Source organism: Narcine bancroftii, chromosome 1 (assembly GCF_036971445.1).
Source record: "Narcine bancroftii isolate sNarBan1 chromosome 1, sNarBan1.hap1, whole genome shotgun sequence".
Classification (NCBI taxonomy): domain Eukaryota; kingdom Metazoa; phylum Chordata; class Chondrichthyes; order Torpediniformes; family Narcinidae; genus Narcine; species Narcine bancroftii.
In genome coordinates, this window is record NC_091469.1 from 3,565,130 (window position 1) to 3,590,811 (window position 25,682).

The window sequence follows — 25,682 nt, forward strand, 5'->3', positions numbered from 1 at the left end:
AGTTTTACCATTTGTTTCCTCATTTTCCTTTTCTTGCAGTTTAATATACATATTTTTTATAAATCTTTTGATTAACATTGTATCTGTAATCACATATTCAAGGTTACTTCCCTCTGGTACACTCAAGTTGCTTCCTAATTTATCTTTCAAGTAGGATCTCAGTTGGTAATATGCCAGCGCTGTATCTCCCGTTATATTGTACTTATCTCTCATTTGTTCAAAGGATAAGAATCTACTTCCTGAAAAACAATTTTCTATTCTTTTAATCCCTTTTTTTTCCCATTTTCTAAAGGCAAGGTTGTCTATTGTAAAAGGGAGTAGCTTATTTTGCGTCAATATTAGTTTTGGTATTTGGTAATTTATTTTATTTCTTTCTACATGAATCTTCTTCCATATATTGAGGAGATGGTGTAATACTGGAGAAGTTCTATGTTGTACCAATTTTTCGTCCCATTTATATAATATGTGTTCAGGTATCTTTTCCCCTATTTTATCTAATTCTAGTCTCGTCCAGTCTGGTTTTTCCCTTGTTTGATAAAAATCTGATAGGTACCTTAATTGTGCGGCTCTATAATAATTTTTGAAGTTTGGCAATTGTAAGCCTCCTTGTTTATACCATTCTGTTAATTTGTCTAGTGCTATCCTCGGTTTCCCCCCTCTCCATAAAAATCTCCTTATTATTTTCTTTAACTCTTTGAAGAATTTTTCTGTCAGTTGTATTGGCAATGCCTGAAATAAGTATAGTATCCTTGGAAAAATGTTCATTTTAATACAGTTTATCCTTCCTATCAGTGTTAGTGGTAGCTCTTTCCAATGCTCTAAATCGTCCTGTAATTTTTTCATTAGTGGATTGTAATTGAGTTTATATAATTGGCCTAGATTTTTGTTTATTTGCACACCTAGGTATCTTATTGCCTGCGTTTGCCATCTGAATGGGGATTCCTCCTTAAATTTTGAGAAATCCGCGTTATTCATAGGCATTGCTTCACTTTTATTTACGTTTATCTTGTATCCCGACACTTCTCCATATTCCTTCAATTTCTTATATAGTTCTTTTATTGATAGTTCTGGTTCTGTTAAGTACACTATCACATCATCCGCAAACAGACTGATTTTATATTCCCTGTCTTTTATTTTTATTCCTTTTATATTATTATCTCTTCTTATCGATTCTGCTAGTGGTTCTATAGCTAGCGCAAACAATAATGGTGATAGTGGGCATCCCTGCCGCGTTGACCTGCTTAAGTTAAATTGCTTTGATACATGTCCATTTACTGTCACTTTCGCTAACGGTCCCTTATATAATGCTTTAATCCAATTAATATACTTCTCCGGTAAACTGAATTTTTGCAATACTTTGAACAAGTAATTCCATTCTACTCTGTCGAAGGCCTTCTCTGCGTCTAAAGCAACTGCTACTGCCGGTGCTTTATTTCCTTCTACTGCATGAATTAAGTTAATAAATTTACAAATATTGTCTGTTGTGCGTCTTTTTTTGATAAATCCAGTTTGGTCTAAATTTACCATTTTCGGTACCTGTTCTGCTAATCTGTTCGCTAATAGTTTAGCTATTATCTTATAATCTGTGTTTAGCAAAGATATTGGTCTATATGACGCTGGTGAGAGTGGATCTTTCCCTTGTTTTAGTATCACTGTAATTATTGCTGTTTTACATGAATCTGGTAAGTTTTGTGTCTCATCAATCTGGTTGATTACATCCAGGAGGGGCGGTATTATTAGGTCTTTAAATGTTTTGTAGAATTCTATTGGGAGTCCATCCTCTCCTGGTGTCTTATTATTTGGTAAATTTTTTATTATCTCTTGTATTTCTACTGTTCCAAATGGTTCTGTTAATTTATTTTGTTCCTCTATTTGTAGTTTTGGTAGTTCAATTTTAGTCAAAAATTCATCTATTTTCCCTTCTTTCCCTTCGTTTTCGGTTCGGTATAATTGTTCATAGAATTCTCTGAAGTTTTCCTTAATTTCTTTTGGATTATATGTAATTTGTTTGTCTTTTTTCCTTGTTGCCAATACCATTTTCTTAGTTTGCTCTGTCTTAAGCTGCCATGCTAGGATTTTGTGTGTTTTTTCCCCTAGTTCATAATATTTCTGTTTTGTCTTCATTATATTCTTCTCCACCTTATATGTTTGTAATGTTTCATATTTTATTTTTTTATCCGCCAATTCTCTTCTTTTGGTTGTATCTTCCTTTATTGCTAATTTTTTTTCTATGTTTATTATTTCCCTTTCCAACTGCTCTGTTTCCTGATTATAGTCCTTCTTCATCTTGGTTGCATAACTTATTATTTGCCCTCTAATGAATGCTTTCATTGCGTCCCATAGTATAAACTTATCTTCCACTGATTCCGTATTTACTTCAAAGTACATTTTTAATTGTTTTTCAATAAATTCTCTAAAATCCTGTCTTTTAAGTAGCATGGGGTTTAATCTCCATCTATACATTCTTGGAGGGATGTCTTCTAGCTCTATTGCCAATAACAGGGGTGAGTGGTCCGATAATAGTCTAGCTTTATATTCCGTTTTCCTAACTCTCCCTTGTATGTGGGCTGATAACAGGAATAGGTCTATCCTTGAGTATGTTTTATGTCTAGTCGAGTAGTATGAGTATTCCTTTTCTTTTGGGTTTTGTTTCCTCCATATGTCCACAAGTTTCATTTCTTGCATTGATTTAATTATAAATTTGGTTACTTTGTTCTTCCTGTTAATTTTTTTCCCCGTTTTATCCATATTTGGATCCAAATTCAGATTGAAATCCCCTCCTATTAGTATGTTCCCTTGCGTATTAGCTACCTTCAAAAAGATATCTTGCATAAACTTTTGATCTTCTTCGTTAGGTGAATATATATTAAGTAGATTCCAAAGCTCTGAATATATCTGACATTTTATCATAACATATCTCCCTGCTGGATCTATTATTTCCTCTTCTATTTTAAATGGCACATTTTTGCTAATTAATATAGCCACTCCTCTTGCTTTTGAATTATACGATGCTGCTGTTACATGTCCTACCCAATCTCTCTTTAATTTCTTGTGCTCCAATTCAGTTAAATGTGTTTCTTGGACAAATGCTATATCTATTTTTTCCTTTTTCAGTAAATTTAGTAGTTTCTTCCTTTTAATTTGGTTATGTATTCCATTAATATTTAGAGTCATATAGTTCAGCGTAGCCATTTTATATTTTGTTTATCTTCTCTTTCCGTTTTTCCATCATTACCTTTCCTCCTTTTCCATTTCTGTTTTCTTATTTTCAACTCTTTACCAGACAACATTCCTACAACATCCAACATTTTCCTTATTCTCCTATTTCTATCTTCTTTATCCCCAATCTCCCCTTCCCCTCCTGAGTTGCCCTTTATCCCTTGTCGGACAACCACATCTCCCCTCTCCATTTGGATTTGCGAATCCACTCGCAAGCGTCAACTGATTTTGCAGTGACCGCTCTTTTCCCCCCACCCAGCCCCCCCAGAAAAGATTTCGTTTTTTATATGTCACAAAGGTCACTCTTTTAGTTCCCTCCTTATTCTCTCTATTCCATTACCTTCCCTTATTAATTCTTGTCTATACTTTCTATGTTTTCCTCTAATTACAGATACTTTCACATATGCCCATTGTCTCTATTCACTCTTATACCTCTTTACCCGCATACATATCTATCGTGGTCATTTTTACCCTCCTTACCCGTCTTCATCCCTCAGTCTATTTTTGTCTTTACCCACATACATATCAATCGTGATAATTTTTGCTCTCATTACCCGTCTTCATCCCTCAGTCTATTTTTGTAATTGTTCTGCAAATTTTCGTGCTTCTTCTGGATCCGAGAATAGTCTGTTTTGTTGTCCTGGTATAAATATTTTCAATACCGCAGGATGCTTCAGTGTAAATTTATATCCTTTCTTCCATAAAATCGCTTTTGCTGCATTGAACTCTTTTCTCTTCTTTAGGAGTTCAAAGCTTATATCTGGATAAATGAAGATTTTTTGCCCTTTATACTCCAGTGGTTTGTTGCCCTCTGTTACTTTTTCCATTGTCTTCTCCAGTACCTTTTCTCTTGTAGTATATCTTAGGAATTTTACTACAATAGATCTTGGTTTTTGTTGTGGTTGTGGTTTAGGGGCCAATGCTCTATGTGCCCTTTCTATTTCCATTTCTTGCTGTAGTTCTGGACATCCTAGGGCCTTAGGGATCCATTCTTTTATAAACTCCCTCATATTCTTGCCTTCTACATCTTCCTTAAGGCCCACTATCTTTATGTTATTTCTTCTGTTATAATTTTCCATTATATCTATTTTTTGGGCTAGTAATTCTTGTGTCTCTTTAGTTTTTTTATTAGATTCCTCCAATTTCTTTTTTAAGTCTTCTACCTCCATTTCTGCTGCTATTGCCCGTTCTTCCATCTTGTCCATTTTTTTCCCCATTTCTGTTAAGGTCATATCCATTTTATTTATTTTCTTTTCTGTGTTGTTTATTCTTCTTCTTAAATCATTGAATTCCTGTGTTTGCCATTCTTTAAATGACTCCATGTATCCTCTAACAAGAGCAAGTACCTCCTTTACCTTGCCTCTCTTTTCTTCTTCTATTTCACCATACTCTTCCTCTTCTTCTTCCTCTGGGTTGACCATCTGTTGTTTCTTTGTTGCCCTTTCCTCCTCTTCTTTCTTGTTTCTATTGTCTTCTGTGGTCTCTTCTTGCTGCAGGTGTTCTGCAGCTGTCGTTGCCGGCTGTGGAGATCGACTCCCCAGCTGGTCCCCCCTCCCGTCGGTGTGTTTTTTTGTATGCGCGTCGCGCATGCGCGACTCCTCGCGCATGCGCGGTTGCGCACTTTTACTCGGCTCTGTGAGCCATTGTTGTAGTTCTCTTTCTACCGACCTGAGGTAGTGGGGTCTTCTCTCCACAGCGGGCCTCTTCGGACAGGTAAGGCCTTCACCTTTTTCCTCCGTTGTCTTCTCTTCCTCTCTTTTTTCCGTTGATTTTGATTTTTCTCCTTTTGTCTCCATCTTCTTTCCACCTTTATACTCACTTTTCTTTAACTTGTATTTCTGTGCCTTTGTATTTTCTCTTGTTTTTCCCGACTTTTCTGGAGAGGGCTGGAGTTCACCGTCCGGCCACTACTCCATCACGTGACTCCTCCCCTTCCTCTATTTCAAGAGAAACATCAGACAGATAGCACTTCTAGCCATCTACTGCTCTGGAACTTGCTTTCATCAGTTTCAAAACAGTTTTCCCTGGATTGCACTTTTCAGTTACTTCACACTGACTGAGCTGTTAACTCAACTCTCTTTCTTTTCCAACTGCAACTCCAAAGAAAGCATGTGACTCATGTCTTGCAAAACCCCCCACCTTCTCCAGCAAACAACAGGAGTTCTTCTGCTCCATCTGTTGTTATCTTAGGTAAACAATCCAGAATTGACCTTTCTGTGAGCACTTTGCAGAAAGGGTACTGATAGACAGCATGACTCCAACAAGACTACTTGTGAAATGTGTTTACATTCTCCAGAGATGTTCCAATGTGAATTCTTCAGTAAGATCTGTTTTAAAATGTGTGTATGTATGTGACCTACTCTAAATCTTATAAATTCTCCCCATATATTAATATTGTTACAACAACATGTGCCGGTGTGAGACTACAGGATCAAGTCGGGTGAGTGGTAGTTAGGGAGAGTCCTGGGGAAGATAAGGGGGGGGGGGGGGTTCTCTATCATGTGGAGGTTGGACTGGATAGATGGACTAGACATGCCAACCAGTTGCGACCAACCAACGTAATCTCGCTGAAACATCTGAGCAACTCAACTTGGATGCTCTGTTGGAAACTTTTGAACTGCAGAAACCAGTGACCAACCAAGAACAACCATCACAGGGAAATGAGATTTTACCTGCTGCACCACAGGAACCTGTATGAACTTCACAAAGTTTTCGCAAACCAGTGGACCCAAGTCTACACTCGTATGAGTAACAACTCAAAGGGGGAGGTGCTAGGGAGTCCTAATCAGAGTGATCCACAGTGGGAGCCATCCATTAACTAAAGGTCTCGCGAGATTGCCTTGTGACTTGAAGTCACAGGCTTGTGTAAATACTATAAATAGATTTGCGCCATTTTGTGTAAATAGTCTATGTCTTGAGAATCGAAGTAAATAGCACGGTGTTTTGGGAAACCTCTGTGTCTGTCGTTCCATTACTCTGGGTAACCAAGAGTGGGAGTTCGGTTCCTCATTTAACATTTCAGGCTACGGTTACAACAATAACCTTCCATGAACTTTCCTGAAAGTTTCCTTGACCTTCCAAAAAGAAAAAGGTTGATCATTCACAGATGGGTGAAAAAAATAATTTGACAATATAAGCCAGATAAAGTTTTTTTTTAATTTAAATCGAAAAACCTCTGGAACTGAAACCATATCCAATGTATGCTTGGGTATAGGATTAGTTATCAGTTTACTTGGTAAGTGAAAAAGGAAGGGCAGCTCCTAATAGGAAAAAAAAATTTCTCAACTGATTTCAATTCCAGATTTACCCATGACAATGTTCAAGTTTATCAGAATAATAAATCCAGAATGTGATCGAATATTAATTGCCCAATAGTAAAATCTAAGATTAGGTAATGCAAAGCTCCCATCCTTTTTCAACTTCTGTAATTGAGTTTTATTCAGCCTAGCACCTTTATTCTGCCAAATATAGGAAGATGTCAAAAGTCACTGTAAATGTGTGAAAAAGAAAAAATGTATATCATGGCTATTGTGATTTATGGTGTGAAAAATAAAAAATTTAAAAAAAAATAAATAAAAAAATATAGGAAGATGTCTTAGAATCAATAATATCAAAATATGAGTTTGGGATAAAAATTGGAATGGCTTGAAATAAATAGAAAAATTTGGGTAAAATCATCCTCATTGCATTATTCGACCTACTGATGATAATGATACTGGGGACCATCTAAAAAGGGTTGTTTCACATGATCAATCAGAAGAAGAAAATTTTTATATAAATCTTTAAATTTTTTAGGAATTTTAACACCAAGATAAAAGCCTTCTTATTAATTCATAATAATTTGCTGATGTTCTATATCTTAATCCAAGACTGTGGCCTCTTTTTCTTCTTTTGTCACAAGGATTGTGTCGGATTTGAGAAATTTTGCTCCAATATTTTGAAAACAATACATTTTCTGGTATTTCCATTCTAAATTCCAGTGAGCACAATGGTGTCAGGAAAATGTTGGACCAAAACTGAATCTGACAACTTTGCGTGCACGTGTTTGACAATTTGTATCAGAGTTGTGCTGTCAGACTACAGGAAAATCCTCATTTTCTGGAATTCAATTAACCAGAAACTCAAACAACTGCAAAAAAAAATTGGGGAAATAAATAAGACTGGGCAGATGGACCCCATGTTTCACTTGCACTGATTTGACCCCTGAACTAGCATTGCCCCTCAATGCTTGCACATTCTTTTTGCTATTGCCATTTGCATGGAGGTGAGTCGGATTGTCAGCATGAGGAAGTTGTGCTGAGGGCCTGATTGGGATACTTGAGTGGAGGTGAGTCCAGTTGTCAGTATGAAGAAGGTGTGCCAAGGGTCTGACCAGGACACTTGCGTGGAGGTGAGTTGGGTTGCGCCGAGGGCCTGACCAGGATGAAAGCTTGCTGATGGGACTCGCCACTGGGGAGACTCACAAAGTGCCTCCCTATCCTTGCCTCGTAAGGGTCTTTATTTTTATTAGTTTTAGGCATATTAGTAAGGCTTTACTTGGGGGAGTGAATTAATTCTGATCCTGTCATGGTTAGTATAGTGGTTAGCGCAACATTGTTACAGTGTCAGCTACCTGGGATTGAATTTAATTTTTGTAAGTTACAGGAATTACTTGATTAAAGTGAAGTTTTTTGTAATTAAAAATGACAACATGGATTTTTTTCAAATTACTTTACATTTTGCAGTGTCGTTTGTCTTTTAAACGGTGTATTCTTATTGCAGGTGTATTAGTTGGGCATTGGAAGAATGAGTCTCAGTCAACCAGAAAATTCGCATTTCTGGGATCCACAATCCCCATAGATGCCAGATAGTGGGGATTTCACTGTATAATAGAAACTTAAAGGATAATGGTTATTTAAATGCCTATATAAAATGGGTAACATTCACAACAACAAAAAATGTCCCATTGGAGAATGGAATTTTATTATCATGTACTAATCAATATATAGACAGATTGTTGTGTAACACAGTCCATTTCAGATCAAGTACATAGATGTTTGTATCACAGAATCCTTCAAAATTTGCCACAAAATTGCTGGTGTCACTTGTTGTATATGAGAAAACAATTATTTGTTTTACTTTGATCAATGAATAATTGTGCCTTTTGGGAAAATATCTGTTTTTAATATATAGATAATCTTTTATAGGGGAATGCAGCAACAGCCACAAAAGTATCATCCCCATCAACCTCCTCAACAGCACCGTCACCAGCAGCATCAGCTGCAGCAGGAGCAAATGCCTCAGATAAACCTACATCCACCCAGTCAAGCTTCACTCATTAATCCTAATCCTATGCTACAGCGTGCCCTGATTATGCATCAGATGCAAGGTGAGATCATAATATTGAATGTGACCCTAATTGCCATATTAACACTGTAGTAACTTATGAGATGTTCATCTTTCAGTAATTTTTCAAAATATTTATTTCTGAACTTTATCATTGTTGACCTTATCAATGAGAAAATAAAATGACAAAAAGGTAGTTAGGAAATTGTGTGCAGATATTTTTTAATGAGTTTGTTTGCATCCAATCAAAATTAAGGCTTTAAAGTACAGTTTCTTGAAATAATTGTATCAAGCCTTTGAAACATGCCTGGTAAACTTTGAATATGTTAATTTAAAATTTTGTTCCACTCCAGTAACTTACACATGGAGTTTAACAACATTTCCTCAGTCTAGGGGTGTTTTTGGTAGATAAATTGTTGGTTATTTGCAAAGTACATGAAGGTGATTCTTAATGCAGTCATTGTATTTTGGATTGTATTTTTTGGTTTGCCATTTCTCACCTTTTGTATGAAATATTAAAGAATGCTTAAGGCTTGTAATCTGTAATTTATAATATTTTGCATCAATTTTTCAAGTATTGGCTCTTTCCTATTGAAAATTATAACTTTTATTTAATTCATGTTTTTAAGTCTATCACTGAATTTCATTAATGTAAACATGAGTGAATGCTGGGTTAAAGCAGAGCAGGAGAAAATCTGTCACTGTCTCAGGAGAGTTCTCAGTATATTCAACCCACATTTAATTACTTGGATAAGCAGAGTGATTGTCATTTCAACCACTTTGTCTTCCCACTAGGGAAAAAAATTTTAAAGTTAAATTGTGGTTTTTTAGATGCCATTGCCTGCCAAGTATTGATAGTTTATTTTTGTGTATTCTAACCACATTCTCATTTGTTTAATTTCAAAATAATTCTGACAGTAGCCTGTCCAATTTAAATTTTACTGCTTTTTCTGTAAGATTATCTTTAACTTGGTTCAGTAATACCCATGGCATCTGGGACCTATAGGGGTTTGTAGATGCTGGATAAGTGTATTTTATGGTTGCTTGAGACTTATTTTTACAATGACTAACTAATACACCTGCATTAAAAAATTAAAACAGTTTAAAAGAGAAAAATGATACACTGTACTTATTCTGAACAAACTTCTCTTGCATGAATTGTTAAATCATTTTACTTTATTTTCAGTCATATTCTTTGAAAACATTTAACCAACGCTGCATCTGTAGGTTTCTCCTACTCCACAGAGTCAAAATACAAACAATAACATTATAGATAATTAACCCCTCCCTCCCCAAAATTTACAGATAAAGCCTCTAACCTGGGTAACTCTTACTAAGCAGGAATAAGGAGACATTTTAAGAGTGTCATCCTTATGGCAAATGGCATCATCCATCGTGAGTGAAGCCATTGCTGTTTCACACAACTTTATTCAGACAGCTGTGATGAGCAAAACAAGACCAAGGCACTCCACTGGTGAATATTTGCTCCCATCTTCACCAAAGGTTTATGTGTTACTTCCGAGAACATTTACTTTTACAATTATAAACATGCATTTTTTACCTATTTTCTTATTCTTATTTATTTTAATTTTTTGATTTATTTTCCTCAATTTTTTTTATTTTGCCGGTTGCTTTAAGCTGCCGGTTGCTTGAATTTCGGACACCGGGGGCTTCAAACTATATTGGAGATTTAAATTGGACAGGGTACTGTCAGAATTATTTCGAAATTAACCAATGAGAATGTGGTTAGAATACACAAAAATAAACTATATCTCCAAATTGTAACTTATGGGAAGGTAATCCAATCACACACTGAGAAAAATGGTTATTTTTGGATTGTCTTGAATCTGCATCTTCTTTACTCCTCCACCTGAACTGAACATTTCCATATTATCATGGTCAGGGAAAATAAACTTTACACTTGTTTAGTTTTGATCTTTTGGCCTTGTATTGGAAGTGTGATGTCTGATGTATGATGGCCTGTAAACTTGTAGAGATTCTCATTATTAATCCAAAGTTTGATAATTTTTTATAATTTCATAATGAGAATTATTTAAATTGGGTAATAAAATTAAGCATTTTCTTAGGCTTGTTGTTCTTGAAACAGATATTCTGAATACTGAATGTAACATGCTGTCTTCACAGTGAGTGCTGCTAACAAGTTCAATTTTATAGGTGGTCTTCATGGATATAACATGTCTACACCAGGTCTCCAGCCCTTCTTCCCACCAGGATCCAGAGCATCAATTCTTGGCACCCCCCCTCTTGGGATCCAGCTGCAAACACCTCGCATTAGATTTGGGAATCAACTTTTCCAACAGCCTAATCGTGGATTCAACAAAGTAAGTGGGGAAAACTTGTTACAATAGAGTGAATTGGTTTTTATGAAAAAAACAGTGTCGCTAAATATGTGTAAATATATTGTGTTGATCCAGCCAAATCTTAATCATAAATAAATGTCATATTTTCTGGTTTTTGATTCATAGTTGAGATAACCTTCTCTGGATAATTTCTCTAGATAGTTTTTGAAGATTTTATTTATGGTTTTACAGACTTGTACTTTACAGGCATTGTAGGGGAACATTCCTCCCCTTTTACAGGGCATTCTCTTTTTTTCCCTCCTTCCTTCCCCTCCTCATTTTTCACCCTCCTGCTCCAACATCAACAAAGATGTCTTTCGTTCGTTCCCTGTTGTGTTCTTGCTCCAGTTCTTTCTCTCGGTCTTGTTCTCTCTCTCGTTCCCTCTCTCTCTCGTTCCCTCTCTCTCTCTCTCTCTCTCTCTCTCTCTCTCTCTCTCTCCCCCCCCTTTCCTTTTCCTTCTGTCTCATTTCACAGAGCTAAAATCAAATCTCATCTCTCCTCTTATCATATCCAATTAACACCTTATTGTTGGTTTCAACTCCTTCCCCTGCCAGTCTTTATTCTGACACCTTTCTGTTCTTTGCATTCCTTGGGAAGGGCTCAGGTCCGAAACATGGGTTATATACCGTGTATTTTGGCGTATAGGCCGAGTCTTGAAAAAGCAGTCAAAAATCAAGGGTCAACTTGTACACCAGATACAAAAATGAGACCTTGTATTCGGCGTATAAGACGACCCGCACCTCCCCACTGCCGGCGCTGCATCTCACTATCACTGGGCATGGCCATAACCCTCCAAACATTTACAATTGTAGAACCCGAGGTTCCTGCTCCTGGCTAGGAGCTGGCACATAGCTGTGGTTCCTGCACTGAGCACACTTGGGCAGTGAGGCAGCTTCTTTGATGCTGACGGCATGACACCTGATGTTGAGAATGGAGTTGCCGTCGCCAATTTTGGCTGCAGCTGAAGCTGAAGACTTGGACCCAGTAATGTTTAGCATTCTTCCCGGCTAGAAGCAAAGGATTTTTTTAAAACTTGCTTAATTTTCAGATTTGTCACTTGGCGTTTGGGGTGTTGTAACAAAGTTTGGATTGTTGCTGGGAGGCCTGGACACAAGTCTCTGGCGCGTTCCTTGCAGAAAATTGGGGCTTGACATATACAGTCAATATATTTTAAAACCATGAAAGTAAGTTGAAAGTAGGGGCCTGACTTATCTGAAGGTCGACTTGTACGCAGAAATACAGTATCTTTACCACCTATGTTCGCTGTGAGACGGCTGAGTTCCTCCAGCATTTCTGTGTGTTTTTACCATAATCGCAGCATCTGCAGATTTTCGTGTTTCACAAAGGCAGTAACTGCACAGATAGTGGGTGTGTAAAGGAAGAGGGTGAGTCATCATACGGATGGAGATTGTAAACTTGGCTGAATGGTGCACCAACAACAACCTTGCACTCAATGTCACCAAAACTAAGGAGCTGATTGTTGTCTTCAGGAAAGTCAAGCCAGAGGTACACAATCCAATGATTGGGGGATCAAAGATGGAGAGGGTGAGCAAATTTAAGTTTTCAGGTTTTAAGTTGAATCTTAGTAAGAGTAAGCTTTTTTTTTTATTTGAATAATTTGGTGCCGAATAATGCCAACCTTCCTTTTAAATTTGTAAGAATTACTGTAAACTCACCTTGTGTTGAAATGGGGTCAGGTGTATCAAGGACTGTTATGAGCAGGGGAAATTAATGTCATTTGAGCAATTCAGAAATAAATATGACTTGTAAATAAGATGTTCCTCTGCAACCTTCAGATAAGATCTTTTTTGAGGGACAAATCAAATCCATCCATGAGCTTACTGATATGCAGTGACAGAATCCCTGATTCGAAAGGGGAACACAGGGAGGTTCATCTCAGCAATATATTTCCTACTCCAAGCAGAAAGCCCTAAACCGGGCCTTCACAAATCAAGGGAAGTGTGGGAGTCAGACTTCGGAATACGATTGATGAGCAGTGCTGGTCAGATCTGTATCAGAACAGCATGACAGCAATTATTAACCCACGGTATAGGCTGCTGCAATATAACTTTCTCCACTAGTTATATTTGATGCTGCAAAAAATTGAATAAGGTTAAAACAGAAATTTCAGACCAATGGTTTAGATGTGGCATTGTGACAGGAACCTTTGTGCACATAACGTGGATATGTATCAAGGTGTCACCCTTCTGGATGGAACTAAGCCAAGTCCTAGAAAATAAAATCATAGGTAAAGAATTCCCACAGGACCCAGAGTTGTTGCTATTGGGAAATATGATAGACATAAGGCTTAAGATGAAGCTGTCTAAATTCCAAATCCAATTTGTAATTATTGCATTGGCAGTGACCAGGAAGTGTATAGCAGTTAACTGGAAATCTGACTCTCACTTGGGCATTGCGTGCTGGAATGTGGAAATGCAAAGCTCTGTTCCCCTGAAGAAAATTACCTATAATTTAAGGGGAAAAAAATAACATTTTTCTAAAAATTTGGCAACCATATTTAAATTTTATAGGGGCACATTTATAGTGTGGATCTGCATGCTCCACTGCCCTGCCTTCCTCTTCTTCTGCTGAGAGAGGAGCAGGGGGGTCCATTCCAGCCCAATCAAGTTGAGAAAAATGTAACAGCCTGGGCACTGGCTTTTGGGCCATGACGAATCCCTGATATGTTCCAAACCTTTGTTGTAGGTGTCTTCAATGTTGTATGTAATTTGTTACAACTGGAAATTGCTTGAGCTTGAATTTGAAAATTTATAAATATTTTAATTTAAAAATTACTATAAACCATAAGAACTTCGAGAAAATTTTCTCATCTTAATCAAACACATGAAAGGGAAGCTATCAAATTTGTCACCTCTTTCTTTATCATTGGTTGGTTGAATCAGCTATTAAAATTAATATATTACCTAAATTTTTATACCTTTTTCAGGCTTTTCCTGTTTTTATTCCTGTCTTTTTTTGATACCTTTGCCTCAATTTTATCTTGTATATGGAAAAATAAACATCATCACCTAAATAAAGTCCATTTACAAAATCTTAAGAAAAGAATAGAGGTTCAGCTTTACCAAACTTGATGTTTTATTATTAGGCAGTCAATATATAAAACCTTGCATTTTGGTTATAATTATGAAGACTGTCCAATATAGATACCTCTGGAATCTATTTCTGTTGCAATTTTTTTTCTCATTTTTTTCTTGGATCCTCACTTCCTATATCTCTAAATAAATTAATTAATAATCCAGTGGTTAAACATACTTTGAGAATATGGATACAATGTAGAAAATATTTTGGTTTAATGAGATTTTCTCTCTTCCTATTTTTTTCTAATTATTTCTCTAAACCTTCTATGATTGATGTAACTTTTAAAGAACGGTATAGATTTGGCATAGATTTATTTGTCAAGGGGAGTCTCGCTGCCTTTGAACAACTTTCAATTAAATATGGTCTATCAAATACTCATTTTCATTGTTTTTTACAAATTAGAAATTTTTTACAATCTCAATTACATATATTTCCTAACAGGACTGATAAGAATTTAATTGATGTAATTTTTAATTTACAATCTTTCTATAATGGTTCATAAACTAACATTTATGTTATGTTGTGAATAAGGGAGGCTCCCTCAGATAAAATGAAAGAAGCCTTGGAACAGGACCTTTTGCTTTTAATTCCTGAAGAAACTTAGAATGTAATTTTGATATTGATTAATAACTTTATGTGCCCGCCACTTATCTCCTACAACTTAAAATAGTCCATAGGGCTTATAAAAACGGTCAACCAGTTTACCTATCTCGGCTGCACCATTTCATCGGATGCAAGGATCGACGACGAGATAGACAACAGACTCGCCAAGGCAAATAGCGCCTTTGGAAGACTACACAAAAGAGTCTGGAAAAACAACCAACTGAAAAGCCTCACAAAGATTAGCGTATACAGAGCCGTTGTCATACCCACACTCCTGTTCGGCTCCGAATCATGGGTCCTTTACCGGCATCACCTACGGCTCCTAGAACGCTTCCACCAGCGTTGTCTCCGCTCCATCCTCAACATTCATTGGAGTGACTTCATCTCCAACATCGAAGTACTCGAGATGGCAGAGGCCGACAGCATCGAATCCATGCTGCTGAAGATCAAACTGCACTGGGTAGGTCATGTTTCCAGAATGGAGGACCATCGCCTTCCCAAGATGGTGTTATATGGCGAGCTCTCCACTGGCCACCTAGACAGAGGTGTGCCAAAGAAGAGGTACAAGGACTACCTAAAGAAAGCTCTTGGTGCCTGCCACAGTGACCACCACCAGTGGGCTGATATCACCTCAAACCGTGCATCTTGGCGCCTCACAGTTTGGCGGGCAGGAACCTCCTTTGAAGAACGCAGAGCCCACCTCACTGTCAAAAGACAAAAGAGGAAAAACCCAACACCCAACCCCAACCAACCAATTTTCCCTTGCAACCGCTGCAACCGTGTCTGCCTGTCCCGCATCGGACTTGTCAGCCACAAACGAGCCTGCAGCTGACGTGGACATTACCCCTCCATAAATCTTCGTCTGCGAAGCCAAGCCAAAGAAGAAAAAGATTGGGGGGATTTTGGTAAGATTAGTGGGTTACATACATACACAGATTTTAAAACAGATCTTATTTGAAAGACTGAAGAATTCATATTCAATAACATTGCAGGATCTCTGGAGAATATGATGCACATTTCACAAGTTGGTGCTAATTGAAATGACATCATGAAATGAAAAACCATTGTTTTGGAGGAGACAAACTGGCTACAAGTACCTTTCTGCAAAGTGCTCACAGAAAGGTCATTTCTGGGTTTTGTTTATCTAAGACAACATCTTGACCAAGGAGAAGATCTCCTGTTGTTTGCTGAAGAAGTTGGGGGTTTTGCAAGTGAGAGAGTCACATGGGCTTTCTGGCAGTTGGAGAGAGAGAGAGAGAGAGAGGAAGGAGAAACAAACTCTTTCAACTAGCTGGTGTGTGTGACATTGAAAAGCATCTGAACAGTGCAAAAGCTGGTTGAAAACAGAAAAGCTCCAGAGTGGCAGATGGCTGGAAGTGATATCTGTCTGATGTTTCTCTTGGAATATGGGGAACAGAAAGGAACTCTGTGGTAGCCTTAGAGGAAGAGGTTACCATCTGGAAAATCCTGATGGGGCAAGTTTCATCAGTGAGATATTGAGGTGACTAATGGTGGTATCTCAGTTGTGGAAATCCTGGAACAACAAATCTCTCTCTGCAAACACTACAAGAACCTTCCTGAGCCTTTCAGGCACCAAAGCCTGGTGAACTTTATACATGTTAAATTCTATGCATAGTATAAGAATTGTCTGCATCCAGAGAACTTGGAAGAAGGAGAAGTGAGATTGAACTGTGAACCAAAAAAAAACTTTTCTTAAATTTGCATACACTTTACATACACGTGCGCTTAGAATTAGAAGGGGGTTAATTTGAGTTAGTTAAGTATAGAAAGAAGTTAAAGTTTGATTCTGTTTTCATGTTTAAAGTTAATTAAAAACAATTTTTGTTTTAAAAACAACTTGTCTTGGTGAATGTCTATTGCTGCTGGGTTTTGGGGTCCTTTGGGCTCGTAACAGGCTCACATGTGCAAAGTAAAACTATTTCATTTTTATGTGGATGTATCTCATTGTGATCAATGCAACAATGGAGATGCTTCATTAATTCATATGTTCTAGACATGCCAGAGTCTTGAGAAATATTGGATCAAGGTTTTTCAAACTTACTCTGCACTTTTTAAAGTTAATTTTAAACCTAATCCCTTAACTGCTTTATTTGGTGTTGGAGAGAGTTGCATAACATTAAGGACATCTGAGCTACATATGTTAGCTTTTATTTCTCTTGTGGTTAGGCGGGCGGTGTTGCTCAGATGGAGGGGCATTACCCCACCTCATCAGGCTCAGTGTCTGTGATGTCATGCTTAAACTTGGAAATTTTCATACATTGTGGGGACCCTTTTTGAATTACTTTTATAATCTTTGATTTGTTATGAAGGTAAAATTGTTAACCACTGAGGTAATTTATCACTCTGATAAGAATTCTGTCTTTCTTTTTATAGGCTAAACACCTTCTTTCTTGGTAGTAGGTTTAGATTTTCCTTTTTTGTAATAAAATAATGTCAATACAATATAATCTGCTTGATTTAAAATTTGTTATACTTTGGATGAAATTATCTGATTTAAGTGTAATGTATCCTTTTGGATTTTAACTTTCTGTATGTACTCTATTTTTGGATGTGAAATTTCAATGTTAATAAAAATATTGAAAAGAGAAAGAGATTGTAAACTTGGCTGAATAGGGCACCAACAGCAACCTTCTCCTCATTGTCACCAAAACTAAGGAGCTGATTGTTGACTTCAGGAAAATAAAGCCAGAGGAGTCACGTGGTGGAGTAGTGGCCAGTAGGAGAATACCAGCCCTTTCCAAAAAAGAAGAAATAAAGTGAAGAAAACACAAAGTTCAAGAAACACAAAACACAACAAATAAAAGATAAAGTTGTGGAGAAAAGAAAGAAAATGGGACCCAAGAAGAAAAAAGTAAAAACAACGGGGGAAAAAAGAAGAAAAGACGCCGGAAGAGAAAGGAGAAGGCCTTACCTGCATGAAGAAACAGGGAGCCGTCGTGGAGAAAAGAGCCCGCTCCCCAAGGTTGATGACGACCCCGCAGAGTCGCGACCTCCCGACCGCTGGACTGCAAAAATGGCTCTCTGAGCCAAACAAAAGCGCGCAACTGCGCATGCGCGAGGAGTCACAAGAGTTGTTAGCTCAGAAGATTGATATAATGGAAAACTATAGTAGGCAAAACAACATAAAGATAGTGGGCCTAAAGGAAGATGAAGAAGGCACAAATATGAAAGAATTTATAAAAGAATGGATCCCAAAGGTCCTGGGAATGCCAGAAATACAGGAAGGAATGGAAATAGAAAGGGCACACAACACTAGTCCCGAAACCACAGACACAACAAAAACCAAGATCCGTTTTAGTAAAATTTCTGAGATAAACGACAAGAGAAAATATACTGGATAGGGCAAGGAATAAAATTAGAGAAGACAAAAACCATTGGAATACAAGGGTCAAAAAAATATTTTTTTACCCAGACAAAGTTTTGAACTCCTAAAGAAGTGGAAGGAGTTTAACACAGCAAAATTAATCCTATGGAAAAAAAGGCTATAAATTTATGTTAAGATGCATAAAATATTTATCACGGGGGAGCAAAGCATTATGTTTTTGGATCCGGAGAAAGCACGAGAATTTGCAGAACGCCTGCAGGGCAGAAGTAGAGATGAAGAAATGTAACAAGAACGAAGAACGACGACAAACTACATATAAAGATGTAAAAATAATGTATAAGTAAGAACTAAAGAAGGGAAAGAAAAGGGAAGAAAGGAAGTAAAGGGGGAAAAAAGGTGATCTTTGTTATATGTGAAGATAAAAGTTTTCTGGAGGGGGTTGGGTGGGAGAGAATTACAGTTACTGCAAAATCAGTTGATGCTTGAAAGCGGGTTCACAATCCAAATGGAGAGGGGAGTTGTGGTTGCCCAGCAAGGGAATTTTAGATGTGGGAGTTGTTGAAGTATTTTATGTTTTAAAAGTGTTGTCATACATTGAGTTCAAAAAGGGAAAACAGAGATGAAAATGGGGAAAAGGGGAAAGGTGGTGGTGAGGCAGCAGAAATGAAGTTTAAACAGAATATGAGATGGCCAGGTTGAACTATATGACTATAAATATTAATGGAATACATAACCAAATTAAACAAAAAAGGCTATTAAATTTCCTGAAAAAAGAAAAAAATAGACATAGCATTTGTGCAGGAAAAGCATCTAACTGAAGTGGAAGGAGAGATTGGGTAGGGCAAGTAGCCCTATAATTCAAAAGCCAGAGGTGTAGCTATATTAATAAATAAAAATGTACCAATTTAAATAGAGGAGGAAATAATAGATCCAGCAGGGAGGTATGTAATGATAAAGTGTCAGATATATTCAGAATTCTGGAATTTGATCAATATATATGCATCTAATGAAGAGAATTAAAAGTTTATGCAAGATTTTTTTTGAAGATTGTAGATACGCAGGGAAATGTATTGATAGGAGGGGATTTTATCCTTAACTTGGACCCAATGTTGGATAAAACTGGACAATAGACTAGCAAAAAGAATAAAGTGGCCAAATTAATGGTTAAATCAATGCAGGAAATGAAACTTAAGGATATATGGAGGAGGCAGCATCCAAGGGAGAAGGAATACTCATATTATTTGAGTAGGCATAAAACATACTTAAGGATTGATATGTTTTTTTGTTGTCGGCCCATATTCAAGGGAGAGTTAGGAAAACTGAATATAAAGCTAGATTGCTATCTGATCACTCACCCCTGTTATTAGTAATAGAACTGGAGGACATCCCAGCAAGAACATATAGGTGGAGGTTAAACTCCATGCTACTTGAAAGACAGGAATTTAGAGAATTTATTGAACGCCAAATTAAAATGTACTTTGAAATAAATACGGAAACAGTGAAAGACAAATTTATATTATGGGATGCAATGAAAGCCTTCACTAAAGGGCAGATAATAAGTTATGTAACTAAGATGAAAATGGAGTACAATTGGGAAATAGAACAGTTGGAAAGGGAGATAGTAAGTACAGAAAAAGAACTAGCAACAAGGGAAGATATAACAAAAAGAAGAGAATTGGCGGACAAAAAAATAAAATACAAAACATTACAAACGTATAAAGTGGAGAAGAACATAATGGAAATAAAGCAGAAGGTTGAAAGAACCTAGACCCAATTGTTACTGAAATATTTTGCTTGAGAAATTTTTTATTGGCCTATTTCCTTTGGAGTTATGAAACTGTCCACATAACGAATCAATTAGGTACAATTAAAATTGGTTTTCAAACTTTTTCTTTTCACTCACATAGCACCTTAAGCAATCCCTTACTAATCACAGAGCACATGGCAAAGGGATTGCTTAAAGTGGAATGTGAGTTTGGAGGGGGCAATCTGAAAACCACTGCTCGACAGCATCCGTACCAAAGTGTGATGCACCCAGCCAGGTCGCTGTTGAGAGCTCCTGTAGAAGGTTGACAGGATAGTGGCCAGTAGCCTTTTCTATAGTCTTCTCAGGAAGTACAGTCACTGTTGTGCCTTCCTGACGAGTGGAGGTTTTGTATCCAGGATAGGTCACTTCTTGTGGACCCCAAGGAACTTGGTGCTCTCCACTACTGAGCTATTAATGTGTAGTGGAGAGTGGTCATCCCTGATCCATCTGAATTCCAGATTCATCTTTTTTATCTTGTCATGTTGAGACTCAGGTTGTTACTCTTGCACCATTTCATGGGATTTTCCACCTCTTCTCTGTAGTGTGTCTCATCATTATTGCTGATGAGGCCAACTACTGAATGTTGGACCAGGATCTGAAGTGGCAGTTGTGGGTCAGTGGCGTGAACAGGAACAAGCTGAACACACAGCCTTGAGGTGTGTCAGTGCACAGTATGACAGTGCTCCACGTTCTGCTGTCAAGCTGGACAGACTATGGTCATTCTGTGAGGAAGTCCAGAATCCAGTTACAGAGAGGGGTGTAGAGTCCCGGGGGAACAGCTTCTCCATATATGTGAGATTAATGTAAATGGATGCTCACTTGTGTGCAGACAGTTGGTGGGCCTAAGGACTTGTTTTTGTGCTGTAACACGATGACTGTGACTGAGGAACTAGCAGTCATTGAAAGTGTTGGCTTAAAGGCAGATGATTTAATGGATTGGCATCACCACAATTGTGAATTTACTTTCAGGAATGTGACTTATTTTAAGAAACTGGGAACCATTTTAAATGTTTATTTCCTCATTCAGCTTTTCAGAATCTGATCTGTATCGTGGATAAATGCTGTTAATGATGAATACCTGTGTGCACCTTCACTACAGTTTCATGAATAATATTCCAATTTGATACCTGAACCCATTTTTAATGTGTTGTGTGCAATTTCCCATTGAAAGCAAAATGTTCTGATTTGCAGGATATGAAGAGAATGCATGACATGAGAAGAGATCACTATTTTCCACGGGGGCCATTTCGGGCAAAAATGGATCTAAAATGGGGTGCAAATAAAATGATCACAGAGCCAGGACCAAAGCTGTCAACAGGTATTGATTGTGCCAGAGTTGATACAAGCAAGCTGTGAAATCAGCTGCTGAATTTAGAAAGGCAAAAGGTCTTTCATTTTGGCTGCCTAATATGATTTTTATCTTGAACTGTTTGCTATTAGATTTTTTATCATGGCATTTCAAACCATTTGATCTCTATTAACAATTATTGCAGAATAGTACAGATTGGATGAACAAGCTAATCATATTCTGTCCCTTGTATCATAATGTAAACAATCTGGAGAGGGATGCAAATGATGTGAAAGAAAAGCCAGCTTTACAATTTTATATTTAAAATTCTTTCCTGTTTATGGATGAGGGTTTAATCAATAATCGTCATTTCAGACTTGTTATTTAAAATTGACATGCTGGGCTTTCAACTGATTTTTTTTCACCATTGCCATTTTATTGCATTATTCTTTAATATGGTATTGTAACCACCAAGTTGTTATGATACATTCATGTTGAACACTAACTCCTTAAATGCCACCAAATATCCAGGAACAATTGATTAAACATTGGCATTGTCTTTGAAGTCAATGATGAGTTTAGTCACACTTGTTACAAAGCATTCTCCATGTTGTTTGTCGAAAATGTCAGTGTTTACTGAGCATTTGGATAATCTTCCAGTGCAACTTTGAAGGTTATAATATGCAAAGATATTTTGGTGGCCAATTTTAAATTCCATGTGTTACAATCAGTATGCCAAGAATATATTCTGTTTATTTGTGACTTATCAAGAATACTGTCAGTGTAAATATTATGTGAAAAGGAATAGCTTTCAAAATATTTATTGCTTTATTTCTAATTCCATGGTGTTGATTGATCATGGTGCACTGCCACAGAAATGTGTGTATTCCACCATTTTTTTCTTTTTTTTTATAGTTCTTTGAACTTCATTCTACGTAACTAGAATTCATCAAAAATCCAGTAATGCGCGATATGTTTCACATGAGAAATTACTTCCTGTTGCATTTCTCCTTGGCACTACTTCCCCAAATTTATAATTTTAAAAAAATTGTATGATTGCCCTTACCCTTGAAGCCTTGTGTGTCAGCTATAAATTAAGAGCGGTTTTGGTTATCAAGTTCTATATTGTGGAAAATATCTAAAACCCACAATTGCCGACTTCAGTAAACAAACTGCATTTTAGAGTCTGGCATTCATGTTTTTTATAGTCACTGCATTCCGGGAAATTATTCCCAAATTTCCAGAACACAGTCTGTGTTTAAAAAAAAAAAATAAATTGCAATGGAAATGAGGGACTCATTGCTATTCTGAAATTTTACCTCTTAGACCCCTATTCAATTTTCTGGACCACCTGCTGTCTAAAGTTAACTGCAGGCATTCTGGAAGCAATGGGCTAATGAATAGCATGTATTTGAAAGTTCTGCCTCTTTACATACCGCACTTCTAGTATGCTGCCTAAACTCGTGTAAGGAAACAGAGATTTTGAGTTTTGGTTGTTGGTGTGTGAACAGCCACTCTGGAAGGTAAGAAGACAGTCTTGAACGGGAAAAAAAAACTTAAATTCAATGTGAAAAACATAATTGTTTATTCACACACTCTGCATCTTCCCATCCATTCCCCCATTCCTGTGGATGTTAATTATAAAAACCTAAAGTTCAAATTGTCAGTTTTCTGCCACAAACTCTTTGAGGTGCATGCCCCATTTTGATCCCATAACTGATGCTACTGTCACGAAGAGGTGGGGTGTCTAGGAATAATCCAGCATGTTCCGTCTATTTACTTGTATTATTGCATTCATGATGCTCCTCGCCATCCTTTGCATTCATTACAAAGGAAATAATTTTTCATGTAATGACAGCTGAAGTTAAAGGGAAGTGCAGATTGTTTCATACATTAATGTGCTCCATCATATGCCTAATTGTGATCGTATTTGAATTGAAAGTGTAATTCTAAAGTCTGAAACCATTTTTTTGTGAAATTAATTTAGTAATTTTAAATTTTGCAATGCTCTCCATCAGTGACAAAATATATTTGAGTTAAGCAAATTGAGTAGCCTTTTCTGTAGATCAAATTAAACTAGTGGGAATGTAAGCATTTTCATTTACAGCTTCTTAATGAAAATAATCATTTTACTTTTCTTCAGGTAATAAACATATTACATCAGATTTTGTTTCTCTCAAAACTGAGGATTCCATGAAAGCTGAAGAACCAGAAGTGAAAAGGAGAAGGCTTGAGAGGTACTTGGGATTTTATTTAAGTCAGCTCTTTTTATATAATCTTTGCCCTGGAAAGTCACTGCACATAACTTTTTTTTCGTTTTGATAAAGAGTGATATTTTGATTATATTTCCACAGCATTTGAAGGACACTTTGCTATCTCCATAACGTTGCCTTGCTTTGCCATGATTCACTTTAACACCTGCTGAAACCCTCATGCGTTCTTTTCATTACAATTACTTGAATATGGAAAAATTTTTGTTCCAGGACAATATGATACAAAGAGTTCTGAAGATTTGAAGGATGATCTTTTTTAAGGCAAAACAAAAAATTATTTTTTTTAAATAGAAAAATATGGTGATGAATAAATGTAGAAATATTTGTCTCTTCTGATGAAGTAAGAAAGGGGAAAAATATTTTTGATGCATAAAAGATTCTGTTTGGACTTTTGGCAAAACAATGCATCAGAATTGGAAGTCTTGGGGTTGTAAGGATAGTAAATGTTACAAAAGAGCTGTGATTACAAGCTCTTGGGTGGGAAATGGGGAGGGGCGGGGAAAAGAAATGTAAATTTCTTAAACTTTTAGCTCTGGGGAATAGTTAGTATTTCATTGGACCTGAAACTTTATCTCGAAACTGGAGACTCAATTTCCAAAAAATGTTTTGTCCAATCCAGTGATGTGAGCCATTTGTATGTTCTTTTACACATCAAACCCAGAATATTACAATTGGCCTTCACTGAGGAGCTGTAATAATTTAATTTGTTTCAATGCCTTGCTCTCCATCTGCTGATTTTGAAAATCAACACTTTGGAATTAGATTCAATCTCATAATCCTCCCTGTGAAGTGCAAAACTAGAATCTTCTGATAATCTATTGTTTACTAATTGTTAAATTAATAGCATCCTACAATTGTAAGGGTTTAAACATTGGGTTTCACAGTTTAAGCTTTGTGGCAGTAACCGTTTTCTTGGGGTTGATAGTACAAGAGAAAAAGAAGATAGTTAAGATGCATAGAATTATGATGGTTTCTGTTCACATTTTCGATAAAAATTTACCATACATTATATGCTTCCGTTTCTGCCTTGTGCCTCCACTCCTCAAAAACTTATAACCAACCTCTAAAACAGTATTGGGCAGTGACCAAGAGTTAAGTTTCATTAGATTTTAAGTCTGAAAGGAGGAGAGAAAGGCTGAGGGTTGGTGAAAATTGTGGAGTATAGGACATAAACATCTAAAGGCATGTTGACTCTGGGTGGGAAGAGGGATGGGAAAACCATTGTTGTTGGCGGCTTCATCAACTCTTGATATTTACAGTAAATCATTGTAGACTAGATAATCCAGGATCTGGAAGATCCTTATCTCACTAATTTTTTCCAGTTTTGAATGACCTGTTGATCTGATCACCAGAATTGAAGAATGGGATGCCACAATGTGGAGTGGATAATTTTATACTACTGACCATCATTCATGGCTTCTGAGGTTGTGTCCACAGAAGCTACTGATGGTCCTTTGACAGTTTGCATGGTTAGAAAATTAACAAAAAAAGAAAAACATTGTAAAGCTAAAATGTAATCAAAACATCAAGATTAAGTATATTTACTAAACCATTTACCTGCATTTGTTCCCCAGGGTCCATGGCCCTGTTCAGGGTTTCTATCTCAGGCAACCCTACTGCAAAGCAGAAGAGATGGATGCAAATGGCTCTTCATTAAGTCTGCATTCTAGTCTATGTACAATGTCTGTGTTTCAACAGTGGACAAGTGATGGTTCACTTTAAATTGGGTGGTGTCTGGTTTCAAAATGGTAGAACAACTCAAGAAGGGATTTTTCTCTTTAATTATTGCAGAAGTAACGAAATCAGTAGAATTCCTGAAATATAAGTATAATTTGATCTGCTATTGATATTGCAGGGTGGAAATCTTAAAGGACTTCATGAGTCATGTTTCTTCTCTTCTCATTTACTTCCATAAATTGGCTATATATTTTCAAGTATTATTGATCATCATATTATTCTATTTACATATTTTAAACAATTTCCCATGCACTTTTAAAAAGAAAAATTATTCAATTTTTCAGAACTCTCTGCATCATTGTGTCTTGTGACATGGAGAGTGGTTTTGTGGCCTATCAAGGACTCAAAATGTGTACCACCTGGTTAATCCTTTACACAGTAAAAGTGTTGTTATCTGGAATACAATCAACCAGCAAAAAAAATGTGGAAAATAAATAGGTAAAAAATATGGAAGTTTAAAATTGGCATGCCTTGCCATTAGTTTCTCAATCATGCTATCTCAGGCAACCAGAAATTTGCTGAGCTGGCAAATACCAATCCCAATAGGTGCCAGATACCAGGGGTTTTACTGTACTTGGTAATATTTATCGAAGGGCAGTGTTGTCTGAGTTGTTAGTTTACTAC

General features: G+C 36.8%; 1 protein-coding gene across 2 annotated transcripts in view; it reads left to right on the forward strand.

Annotated features, from left to right (window-relative positions):
* The window catches only part of LOC138754447 (cip1-interacting zinc finger protein-like), a 93,304-nt gene that overhangs the window by 11,711 nt on the left and 55,911 nt on the right, over positions 1-25,682 (forward strand). For both annotated transcript variants that reach the window (XM_069918735.1, XM_069918744.1), the window contains exons 2-5: positions 8,406-8,587; positions 10,720-10,886; positions 20,952-21,078; positions 23,192-23,285. In XM_069918735.1, the coding sequence (XP_069774836.1) occupies positions 8,406-8,587; positions 10,720-10,886; positions 20,952-21,078; positions 23,192-23,285 (570 nt within the window). The remainder of the gene's footprint in view (positions 1-8,405; positions 8,588-10,719; positions 10,887-20,951; positions 21,079-23,191; positions 23,286-25,682) is intronic.